The following is a 12,901-nucleotide window of genomic DNA, read 5'->3' as shown; positions in this document are numbered from 1 at the left end:
TTCTGTTGGGTTACCAGTGCGGTACATGGTTGTACCTATCCGGTTGTCCCGGTTGAATGTTATTCAACGGTACTAATGGATGTGCTGGCGGTTGTACCGCACTGGGCACCGCTGGCTGCCAAAACTTCCTTGAGAGTTTGTACCAGATCCTGATCCGGTTGTACCACTCACGTGTATTTCTACGATGGAATGGTTGGATTGGGGAGGGGGGTCCTATATAAGAGGTGGTTCTTCCACCTCTCCACTTATCTCTTGTCGTTTTGTGCTCTCCATTGTTGCCCTAAGAGCTTTCCTGCCCGATCTCCTTCTCTAGCCAATCAAACTTGTTGATTTGCTAGGGATTGAGGGAGGAGACCTAGATCTACACTTGCATCAAAGGAAATTGATTCCCCCATACTTTCACTTGTGGATCTTGTTACTCTTGGGTGTTTGGACATCCTAGATGAAAGAGGTCACATTGGATCCACATTCCAATGTGGTGATGCTTCGTGATGGTGTTGGGAGCTTCCAATTAAGTTGTGGAGAGAGCCCTAACCTTGTTTGTATTGTGCGAGGGCGTGAGGAAAATATGTTGGTCCTTATGACTTGTTGGAGAGCATTGTGCCTCCATACCTCTTCAACAGAGACGTATCTCCCCCAAAGGAGGGAACTTCGGAAACACATCCTCGTCTCCATCGACTCCACTTGCGGTTACTTCATTCCTTTACTTTGTGCAAGTTTGTATCGTGTTTCTTGTCATATAGGTTGTCAACCTACTTTCTTGTTGAACCTAAAATTTGATAAAGAGGCTAAAAATTGTTAGTTCCTATTGACCCCCCTCTGCCTCTCTAGTCGACCATACCAATCCTTTCAGACGTATAAATTAATTATGTGCAATTAACTGTCTAGCTAATTAATTGGTTTTAGTTGTGGGTGAGGCAAAGATTGGACGTGAGAAAAACCGAGACTATTTTTAGGCATTAATGGTAGTTGTCAGGGTCAAATCGAGCGAATCTCGGGTACAGGGTCCCGAGCTGGTGATCTTAGCTTGATGGTAACAGAACAAAGAGGGACACAATGTTTTACCCAGGTTCGAGACCTCTCGAAGAGGTAAAGCCCTATGCCCTGCTTCTATTGTATTGATTTTTGATGGATTACAAAGTATAGGATGATCTACCTTGAGATCGTATGTGAATGGATCTTACCCTACGGTCTATAACCCCTCGGCTTATATAGGCACCGAGGGTACCTAGTGTTACACGTAGGTCGGTTACATCTAGGGATAAACATGCCAATGATTCAAATGTGTCTTGGAGTATGCTTCAAGTCTTTGGAGGATTCCATCTTGAGTACGCCGTGGGGCATGGAAAACATGGTCCATTCTTCGGATGTCTAGGGTTCCTCGACCCGGCCCATGATTGACAGGCCGACGTGCTTAGCACCTCATAGTTTAGGACACCATTAGTCATATTCTTATTTGGCACCCAATTTCCAAGTTAAGAGAACCAACATGTAGTGAATCTGTTTTTTTATTGATTTGTTGGCGATAGATCTACTATTTTTGATTGACTTATTATCACAGTGTAGCAATCATATCTGAACTAAGGAAAGGAAGTAAAGGCACAGATAAAGAATCCAAATGCTATTGTGTTGATGTCAGACATTTCACGACTCGCAGCAAACATGCTATACGCCGTTGAATTCCCAACATGAATCCCAAAGCATTCACTTCCACACACTCCTCTGAGCAAACTACGTGCTGACGGCAGTATATAGTTCACTCTGGACGGCAATCTCAGCAAACACTTTTTGAGATGGCAGATTATGTTGGAGTATGAAAATTTCACCATTTCACTCATCTAGCAAGGCTTCTTTCAACAAAGTGGTGAACATGTGCATGACAATTCTCGCCATTTTATTTTTTAGGCTGGCAATTTTACATGCTACAATCATGGCAAATCCTCGAAAACGCATGGCAAACATACTGCCGCAACATGACAATTTTCTCATATGGTATGACAAATTTTACTTTATTTTCTTCGCGAATACGCAAAGCTTGTGGATCATTCCATTGATAGAAGGAGTTTGAACAAATATAGAGGGGTGGTACAACACGTGATACGTGTGCTAGGAGGCGTAACCACGGTGACCGGAGCAGAAGGCTAAAGGGGTTGCTCGACCCCAAAGAACTCTAGGTCTACGTCGCTGGCAAGAGATTGATCATTCCTTTGGCGCCAGCTTTAGCCCACAAGCACGCCTCATCTTGGATCTCCTGAAAAAGACGCGAGATGGATGATTGCTTACCATCGAAAATGCGCGCATTGCGCTGGCACCACCTAGGCCGTGAGAATGATGATGGAGGAGAGTCCCCGACGATGGGTGTTGGGGGCATTGGTGCAGGAATCCGCCAACCAAGTGGAGAAGCCCATTGTCGAGTCGGGTAACGATGTCGTGGATCGACACTAAGATAGCACCTCGGGCCAAACATGTCGGGAAAAGGAACAACCGACAAGCAAGTGTTGAATGACTTCGGGGGACTTGGTCATAGAAAATGCACCATTCATCATGCGGGATGCCATGGAGAGCAAACCTATTTGCCGCCCAACAAGTATCTTGGAAGGAGAGCCAAGTGAACACCTTGATGCGGAGAGGTGCCCAGGTTTCCAAGTAGTGCACCAATTAGGACCTAGGATCGATCCATGGAAAAGGGAAAGGTAGTAGGACTTGACGGTGTAGTTGCCGGACTTCGTCCAACGCCAATGAAATGTATCCGACAAGTCTATGAGCTCTAGGTGGTGTAGGCGACGCCAGGTCTGAACATATTGCACGAGCGTAGCAGGCTTGAGTCCGCCGTGAATGTCACGGATCCAAGCCCGATCCATCAAACCTTGGCGCATAGTGTGGTTTCGGTGGCATCGCTTTGGGCACCGCAACAAGAAATGAGCGGGGCTAGGTCAGCAATGGGGTTCCCGTCGATCCAAGAGTCGGACCAAAACAAGCAAGTATTCCCATCACCAACAGACCATGATGTAGAGGCGCGGAAAATCTACAAGGCCTCGACATCGGCAGGGGGTGGAACTGACTCCAAGGGCGAGTCGGGTCGGTGCGCTTGAGCCACAACCAGCGGGTTGCGACGCGTGCCAGCACGATAGAGATCTTAGCCCGGTGGTGGCAAACCTTAGCCCAGTTGATCTTGCACCGACCACCCTTGGCATCCTTGCGGCCGGCCCAAAGAAAACCGTGGATGATCTGGTTGACCATGGCGAGGATCGTCTTGTTGAGGACGATGGCGACGAGTAAGTGGGTAGGCATTGCACAAATGACGTGCCTAACTAGCGCAAGTCGGTGTCCAAGAGATAACATGGAAGCCCGCCAAGTGGATAGCTTCTTCTCGAGCTTGTCAACAAGCAGGAGAAGGTCGACGTCGGATGGCTTCCTGATGGAAAGAGGAAGATCCAGGTACTCCATGGGTAAGTGGGCGATGGGGCACGCAATGGAGGCGATGAAGGTGATCACCTGGTCATCATAGCACTGGATAGGTGGCGCAGAGCACTTGTTGTAGCTGGTGCACATCCCGCCGACATTGCCAATGAGGGTAAGCAACTCTTTGATCACCGAAGATCTATGCTCGTCAGGTGGCAGAAAACGATGATGTCATGGGCGCATAACGAAACACTACAGGTCGTGTGTCGCGTCTGCAGGAGGCTCACTCGACTCGCAACTTGGATGAGAGAGTTTAGGACGTCGATGACCAAAACGAAGAGAAGGGGGGGGGGGGTCTCCTTGGCAAAGGCCCCTTGCGTGGAAGATGGGTGGGCCGGGGATGCCGTTAACAAGAACACGTGTGGAGGCGGATGTAGGGGTGATAGAAATCCACTCCTGCCAACGTGCGCCAGAACCCAAGTGAGTGAGGGTTTCAAGGAGGAAAGGCCACAACACCAAGTCAAAAGCATGGGCGATGTCGAGCTTGAGAAGCATCCGGGTGTCTTGAGGTTACAAATTTTACTTTAGAACATGATAAATCTTCCACAATAGCGCGGCAATTTTACTGGTTTTTACATGACAATTCGAAAACTTTTGCTGTGAGTGATTATTTTGAGCGAACAAAAATGTTCGTTCATTCCTCGTTCATTCATTCCTCCCTGCCTGGGGATCGAATCATTCGCTTGGAGGGACCTTCCCATATGATGTTGCGCGTATATTGTGCTCCTACAGAAAATCATTAGTCTTCAAAAAGTTGGTTGTATAAAATAAAAAACGGAAAGCAACAAATAATAGATGGGAAGAAAGGCTTCACCAAACATGCGACACCAACTTCTTTTTAATAATAGAGATTAATAGTAGAGACGAGATGCGACTGTTAAGGCCCCGTTCGTAATCTCTCTGCTCCTCCACTCCGCGGAGTTGGTGGAGCTCGGTCTTCGCAGCTCCATTAAAGTGAGGTCCGCTCCGGGAGCAGAGTTAAGAGAGCGGAGAAGAACCGAACGCTTCCTAAGTCTCGAGCTGTCCGGCATGGACCCTCTGTGTCTGTCCGAGTCGAGCAAAACTAAGAGGAAACGTGAACCAGGGGATTTAAAAAACGAGCTTCACCAACATTTCGCCGTGGACACCAAACAAGTAAAGATGGAGAAAAGGAGAGCGGTTTAAGTCCTCTTCCTCCTCTACAATTACATTGTCACTTCAGAGAGAAACCACAGCGATGGGATGCGTGTCCCCTACAAAATTGCAGCGTAACTATTCCAGCAGAGATCTCGACTCAGACTCCATTGCCTTCTCACTGAGCGATCTCTCCCTAGCTTCGTCAGCCTGCATAATACAAAAAATGCAACGGACCGTGAGATTGTGTATCGGACCGTTCGTTTTCACGTATGATTTTTATATAGGTGTAAGTGGGTTCAGAGGAACAAACCATCTTCCGCCAGTTGGTGAAAAACGTGATGGCGGAGAGGAGCGTGGTCTGCGAGATGGATCCGCAGACGACGCCCATCCAAAGCCCCTTTGCCCCCATCTTGAGCACAAAACCGAGAATCAACGCCATGGGGATCCCGAGCAGGTAGAAGGAGCCGAGGTTGACGTACGCGCCCACGTGCTGCCATCCGCATCCTCGAGCCACGCCTGCGGAAGAACGTACAGATGTTAGTAACAATATAAGAGTAGTAAATTTCAAAAACAATATAAGAGTAGTACATTTTGTTGGAAACGATGGACAACTTGAAAGGTTATGCAGAAGAGATGAATGTGACCTGAGAGAACCCCTTGCAGGCCATCGGTGACCACGGTGATGCAGACAAGGGGAACCATGGCGGCGACGGCGGATGCGACCTCCTCCTCGCTGCTGTAAGCGCGGCCCAGGAGGCGCCGTGACAGCAAGAGAGCTCCACTGACGATCACCGCCTCTGTCACCGCGACTGACATCACGACACGGACCGCCGATCGAGCTCCTTCGGGGTTCCCAGCACCCAATTCGTTTGCTACTCGCGTGCTGTTCATTAAAAAAAAAAGTTACAGAGTTAATTACCGGACTGAAATTATTTCCATGTGGTGAAAAAACATCGGCCATGTATTTAACTGCCTTGAGAGATCGTACCTTCCAGCAGCTCCAAGTCCATAAGGTATAGTAAAGAGCAATGTGATGCTCGTGAGGCTTTGAAAATAATGACAGTAAAAAAATGTAAGTTCAGCGTCATTGTGTAAGAAGATTTAACCCACGTAAAACTGAGATCATTTGGTAGTGGTACCATATTGAGAGCACCGAGGTTTGAAGCTCCGGGTTGGGCAGAAGCCCCGACATGAGAATAAGGAGCTCAAATGACCACCACTCAAGACTGAAAACAAATGTAAACATTACATGATTAGCCACATAAAATAAAACTGAAAAATGCAAAGTTAATTTTCATTTCCAATTACTAGGTTCAAGTGGTTACCATATCATGAGGGCAGAGGGCAGAGCCAGGCGCAGGAACACCCCCACCCCCCTGCAGGCCTTGATGGTCGGCGGCGTGCGCGTCTCCTTGCAGGAGCTCGACATCACAATGTAGGCGACGAGCATGGCCACATTGAGCCAGTATGACACGCTGATGGCCAGGGCGGCGCCGGTGTACCCCATCCCGGTCCTGAACACCATGACCCAGCAGAGCGGGACGTGGAGCACCAGCGTCGCCACGGACGACAGGAGCAGCGGCGTGGTGAGGCTCTGCGACTGCAGGAACTTGGTGATGGGCTGGATCACCGCGTTGGCGAAGAGCCCCGGGATGAGCCACACGATGTACCGCCCGGCCCCGTGCGCGATCAGGGGGTCCTGCCCGATCAGCGCCAGGATCTTGCCCATGAACGCCCACAGGAGCGAGAGCGGGACGCACACCACCAGGAGGGTGACGATGGCTCGGTACGTGTGGAGCCCCAGAGTGTGGTACTGCCTCGCGCCGTAGGCCTGGCCGCACAGCGTCTCCAGCGCGCTCGCCATGCCGATCTGTTTCACGAATTTGTTCAGTGACATACCAACTTGATGCTGATCACTGAAAAGCGACCGTGGAGGAAATTTAGGCTGACAAAATGGTGCAAAATCCATTATTGCAGAAAGAAAAAGATATAGTTTGAACGGTTCTTCAGAATTGACTACAGTACTATACTTTGATGGCTGCGGAATACTTTTCCTGCGGCGTCACACTGTCGTTATCGGACTAGTTGATACTACAAGGAAATAATACCACTTTCGACCAATCAGGAATCTGATGGCATGGCGCCCACAAGTTCAGTCTCTCGCTAGTCTCAATAATTCCCAGTTAGAAAAACACAAAGTCACATGCTCATCCAACTGCAGTGGTAATATACTACTCTAAAGTCCTAGCCCAATGGGAATAAAGAACACGTGAGCTAGTCTCGTTTTCCCTTGTCTGTATTTCAACAAAGATGGAAAAAATCCTGGGAGCAATCTCGATGAGCCAAGAACACACCATGACAGTCGGCAAATCGCAATGGGCGAGCAGAGCAGAGGAACGCGCGGCGTGCAACAGGGGGAAATCAAGCTGGATGCCTGGCTATCACCAGGCGAATGGAAACTGAAGGGGGGTAAACGAGAGGCCGTAAACGGAATGGAATATGCGGAAGGAGGAAAGGGGGGAGGGGAGGGGAGGGTGGAGATAAGTGGTGTGCGTACGAGGAGGCTGAAGCCGGAGACGGAGGCGAGGGAGGTGGCGATGGCGGCGGAGGAGAGCGGGAGGACGCCGGGGAGGTGGCCGACCATCATGTTGGAGGACACCTGCACCGCGTACTGCGACAGGCTCACCGCCACCATCGGCAGCGCCAGGTACGCCAGCTTCCCGGCCTCGCTCCGCCAGCGCCCCGCCCCCTCCTCGGCGGCGTCCCCCTGGTCCTTCCGCGGCAGCAGAGGCGCCTCCGCCATCGCGCGCGGGGTGCGCTCGAGGTGGATGATCGAACGAGCTCGGGAGGCGGTCGGAGCGCTGTGTGCCCGTGCGGTCGCGGCCTGGCCCTCCTGCTGAGTTATTACTGGACCGCGCGCGCTGCGTGGGTATTAGTAATGTGTTTGCTCTGGACCGCTGCCTCCGCACGGCGCCGAGTCGTGGCCGCCGTCGTGGTCGTGACAGCACATCACTACATCAGGTTAAAAATCATGGCGCTCTGAGCATATATAACGTGGATCCTGTGCATGCCGGTCCAGGTCCAAGGTCTGTGCTGGAAAAAAATTGGAAACTGTGGAAGGGCTCCGCGTGGCATTCAGCACTGCGGTGTACGTAAGGATGTCGACGATAGAACGAGTCTTCTACCCATCGCTATGCTATCTTTTGTGATGCCCACTTCAACCCCCACGAACAAGGCCTCAAGTTCCTTTCCTCTTTTCTCTGAAGCCAAGGCTCATACTACTAATTTGGTCCACTTACGAGCCTAGCTGACCGAGTGAATTTATTCATACACTATGCTACCTAATTTTAAGGCCTTATATTCAATTGAGGTCTCCAAGCTCAAACTGGGTCACCCGATTCTTAAAAAGCTCTCTTATTCAATTCTTTTAATTATCCATCATACTTTCTAATTTTGAAGCTTTTCTGATTAATTCAATTTTGAATTTGGTTCATGATTTTAACCTGGTCAACGATTTATTAAATTAATCGGCAGCAACCAATCTATGAACACATATCAATGCCGCACACCCCTTCACCACTCATGAAAAAAGTGCCACATGTGATGTTGTAGCATCAAAATAGTACATGCGGGCACCAACGCAAAAAAATTTCTCACTTAAGTATAAGTTAATTAGCGGATAACACAAAACCACACTACAAAAGGCCCACCAAAACACGGTATTATAAATAAAAAGAAGCATACCCCACCATCTCCCCCACTTGCCAAATCAAATACTCCATCAGTTTCAAAATATAAGGTGTATTAGTTTTTTGAAAGTCAAATTTCATTAACTTTGACCAAGTTCAGAGCCAAAAATACCGACATCCATAATACAAAATAAATAGGACATGAAAATTCATTTCATGATGAATCTAATGATATCGATTTGATATTATGGATATTGATATATTTCTCCACTAACTTGGTCAGACTTAAAGAGATTTGACTTTTCTAATAACTAATACACCTTATATTGAGTAAAAAATATGTGTGTATTACTTTTTTGAAAAGTCGCTTTTTTTATTTTGGCCAAGTTCAAAGCCAAAAATATTGATATCCACAATACTAAATAAATAAAATATGAAATTCATTTCATGATGAATGTAATGATATCGATTTTATATTATGAATATTGATATATTTCTCTACAAATTTGGTCAATCTTAATGAGGTTTGACTCCTCAAAGAACTAATACACCTCATATTCTGAAATAGAGGGTGTGAAATTTTTATGAAAACACAACAATACGAAGGACGCAAGAAAGCGCGCCCAACCCTTATAGAATTTGTATGATTAGAGAACTCGAAAAGCCATTGGTATTGCAAGCCCTCTTTTGGGAGTTGGAGGGAGTGCACAAGAAGAACCATATAAAATATTTGGCAAGATGAGTAATGCATACATACTAGTGGCTGGGGCGTCATCGTGTGGTGCCGCTTGAGGAATGGTTATGTGTTGCGATCTTTTCTCGAGACATTAGGCTACTTTCTTTTGTCCTCGGTCTCAGTCCAGGGCAATTTGAGTTAGCAATGGTAGGTTTTTTAGGGGATTAGCAATGGTAGTTGAGATATATATATATATATATATATATATATATAACATTAGGATCTAAGCACCTCGTATTAGTAGATAAAATACATTAACCAAGAACAAAATAAGGTCATATGTGTAGACATACAGATACTATGTTACAGAAGTTCAGAACCATGCTTGATCAACCATATCCACGAACTGAATTCAGTTACATGCTAATGCAGTTAAAAATCTCATGAGAGATTCATCTGGCCTCTTTTCACTTCCAACAACAATCACAAGTGTACTATGTAATAAGATTCACCATTGTATTATTCATCTAGTATTCGTCATACACTCATATCCCCCAAAAAGGAATACAATTCTTTTTGATCTCTTGCTACAACAACCTTCGATCAAGCCTGTAAATATCCCCATATCTAATGAAGAGATCATCAGTGCCACACTTTAGTTCAACTACCTGTTTGTAAGCTATACAAATATAATCAAGTCCAACAATCAAAATGTAGATTACAAAAACAATGGTATAAAATGATAAGCACATATAGAATAAAATGTACTGTCAATGTAAGCTTAAATTACAAAGAAAACAATGTTGTATGAGAGAAAAGTGTTTAGCATAGTGACAACAGAATTAGCTCACCCCTTCATACTGATGTATACCAGAGATGGTCAGTGCCGTAAGCTAATCTTCTTTATAGTTCTTTTTTGTGGATTTTTTGGTGTCCTTTTACAACCCGAATCAGTTAATATGGGATGGACACATGGGATTACTGGGATATGGCGGAGTACGAGTGTAGCGACCCGACCTCAAACGGTCAAGTCTCTGTGCTTCAGTGTCATCCCTAGATCGGTAATGCTGACACACATAGTACTCGAAGGATTTATAACAGAGTAGCAATCACACACTTATTACATCGGATGTCTCAAAAGAGATCTTATTACAATAAATATGGCTTAAGGCCATCTAATACGATAACAGCGGAAGGCTTGGAAGATAAAGTGAGTCCATCAACTCCAACGACATACCTGAGCTGCACGGCAACGACCTAACGAACCTTACTCCTCGTCTGAAAAGTCTGCAACATAATACGTTGCAGCCCAAAAACGGATCAGCACATGGAATATGCCGGCAAAGTAACACAGTAGAGAAAGAACATAATAATGCTATCACTACATGCATATTTGGCTGGTGAAAAGCTCTATGGTTACAGTTTTGTGAAAAGCAATTTTTTCCCTACAACAAAGGAATAGATTTTAAATTTACTATCATGGTAGTTGAAACATCATTGAGAAGGTTCCTCCAACTCAATCCCAATTAAAGTGATTAACAACCCAACAATATTAATTAAGAGTGATGAGATACTTAAGATACTCCAAGTACTAGATACTCAAGATTGTCCATAACCGGAGACACGGCTAACCATGATTAGTTTGTACACTCTGTAGAGGTTTGCACACTTTTCCCCACAAGACTCGACCGCCTCCGTTGGATTTCTCGCACTAAATGGTGTTTGAGAAACGGATGACCGAGACACAATGTAGGATCGAAAGTATGTCTAGAGGGGGGGTGATTAGACTACTTAACCAAATAAAAGCTTAACCTTTTCCCAATTTTAGTTCTTGGCAGATTTTAGCTATTGTAGGACAAGTCAAGCAATCATCACACAATTCAAGCAAGCATGCAAAGAGTATATTGGCAGCGGAAAGTAAAGCATGCAACTTGCAAGAATGTAAAGGGAAGGGTTTGGAGAATTCAAACGCAATTGGAGACACGGATGTTTTTCCCGTGGTTCGGATAGGTGGTGCTATCCTACATCCACGTTGATGGAGACTTCAACCCACGAAGGGTAACGGTTGCGCGAGTCCACGGAGGGCTCCACCCACGAAGGGTAACGGTTGCGCAAGTCCACGAAGGGCTCCACCCACGAAGGGTCCACGAAGAAGCAACCACCCACAAAGGGTCCACAAAGTAGCAACCTTGTCTATCCCACCATGGCCATCGCCCACGAAGGACTTGCCTCACTAGCGGTAGATCTTCATGAAGTAGGCGATCTCCTTGCCCTTACAAACTCCTTGGTTCAACTCCACAATCTTGTCGGAGGCTCCCAAGTGACACCTAGCCAATCTAGGAGACACCACTCTTCAAGAAGTAACAAATGGTGTGTAGGTAATGAACTCCTTGCTCTTGTGCTTCAAATGATAGTCTCCCCAACACTCAACTCTCTCTCATAGGATTTGGATTTTGTGGAAAGAAGATTTGAGTGTAAAGCAACTTGGGGAAGGCTAGAGATCAAGATTCATATGGTAGGAATGGAATATCTTGGTCTCAACACATGAGTAGGTGGTTCTCTCTCAGAACATATGAGTTGGAATTGTGTATGTGTTCTGATGGCTCTCTCCACGAATGAAGAGGAGGTGGAGGGGTATATATAGCCTCCACACAAAATCCAACCGTTACACACAGTTTTCCAATCTCGGTGGGACCGAATCAACAAACTCGGTCAGACCGAAAAGGTAAACCTAGTGACCGTTAGAGATTTTCGGTGGGACTGACATGCAACTCGGTAGGACCGATATGGTTAGGGTTTGGGCATAACTTAATCTCGGTGAGACCGATTACACAAACTCGGTGAGACCGATTTTGGTAATTAGCTAACCAGAGAGTTGGTCAGGCAAACTCGGTGGGACCGATTTGCTATTTCGGTGAGACCGAAAAGTTACAAAAAGTAAACACTGAATTTACATTGCAATCTCGGTGGGACCGAATCGCTCTTTCGGTGAGACCGAAAAGTTACAAAAGGGAAACAGAGAGTTTGCAATCCCATCTCGGTGAGACCGAGATCCCTATCGGTAGAACCGAATTGCTAGGGTTTGGCAGTGGCTTATGACAAGTGAAACTCGGTGGCGCCGGATAGAAAGAATCGGTAGCGAGTTTGGCTTAGGGTTTAGGTCAAATGTGGATATGGGAAAGTAGTTGAGGGTTTTGGAGCATATCACTAAGCACATGAAGCAAGAGGCTCAATTAAGCAACACCTCATCCCTCCTTGATAGTATTGGCTTTTCCTAAAGACTCAATGTGATCTTGGATCACTAAAATATAAAATGAAGAGTCTTGAGCTTTTGAGCTTGAGCCAATCCTTTGTCCTTAGCATTTTTGAGGGTTCCACTTTCACATCCATGCCATGCCAATCATTGAGCTTTCCTGAAATAACATCTTGGAATAGCATTAGCTCAATGAGCTATATGTTGTTATGAATTACCAAAACCACCTAGGGATAGTTGCACTTTCAATCTCCCCCTTTTTGGTAATTGATGACAACATATAGATCAAAGCTTCGACAAATGATAATAAGCATGAAATATATTGTCGCTTTGAGAAGTATGTGACAAGTAAGAGCTCCCCCTAAATTTGTGCATATTTAAAATTTTCTTTGGACTGCAAATGCACAAAGAGTTAGAGTCATGGGTTACTCTTCCATGTCACATACATCTTGGTGGAGCGCTTAAAATGATAAGAATGAAACACATGCACTCATCACCAAGAATAGTGAATGATCACATAAGATAGATAAGATGATAATATTAAGCAAACATTAAGTGTAGCTTATGATCAAACACATGATCATCAATGTCTCACAGATAACGGCATAGTATCTCAAGCACTCAAAAGTAAACAAAGTTCGAAAAACCACCAAATAAAGCAAGAGAGAAAAAAAGCAACACACTCTCTCTCTCTCGAAGCCTATG

At 45.9% G+C, this 12,901-nt stretch overlaps 1 protein-coding gene across 1 annotated transcript; it reads right to left on the bottom strand.

Moving 5' to 3' along the window:
* Window positions 1–4,271: 4,271 nt before the first annotated feature.
* On the bottom strand, window positions 4,272–7,501 carry LOC125543871 (protein DETOXIFICATION 12-like). The gene is made up of 7 exons (XM_048707362.1): window positions 7,136–7,501; window positions 5,904–6,448; window positions 5,718–5,804; window positions 5,567–5,623; window positions 5,223–5,461; window positions 4,889–5,094; window positions 4,272–4,785 (listed from the first exon to the last, which is right to left on the bottom strand). The coding sequence occupies exons 1-7, from the start codon at window positions 7,379–7,381 to the stop codon at window positions 4,714–4,716; spliced, it is 1,452 nt and encodes a 483-aa protein (XP_048563319.1). The 5' UTR covers window positions 7,382–7,501; the 3' UTR covers window positions 4,272–4,713.
* Between the last annotated feature and the right edge of the window lie 5,400 nt (window positions 7,502–12,901).

This window comes from Triticum urartu, chromosome 3, assembly GCF_003073215.2.
Source record: "Triticum urartu cultivar G1812 chromosome 3, Tu2.1, whole genome shotgun sequence".
Classification (NCBI taxonomy): Eukaryota; Viridiplantae; Streptophyta; class Magnoliopsida; order Poales; family Poaceae; genus Triticum; species Triticum urartu.
This window is presented reverse-complemented; position numbering and strand designations above follow the sequence as displayed.

Excerpts from the sequence above, each read along its gene's own strand:
- LOC125543871 (XM_048707362.1), bottom strand. The coding sequence starts at position 7,381 with ATGGCGGAGGCGCCTCTGCTGCCGCGGAAGGACCAGGGGGACGCCGCC. Across the intron at positions 5,624-5,717 it reads ACCTCGGTGCTCTCAATATG|CCTCACGAGCATCACATTGC; the intron begins GTACCACTACCA and ends TTATTTTCAAAG. Across the intron at positions 5,462-5,566 it reads GGACTTGGAGCTGCTGGAAG|CACGCGAGTAGCAAACGAAT; the intron begins GTACGATCTCTC and ends TTTAATGAACAG.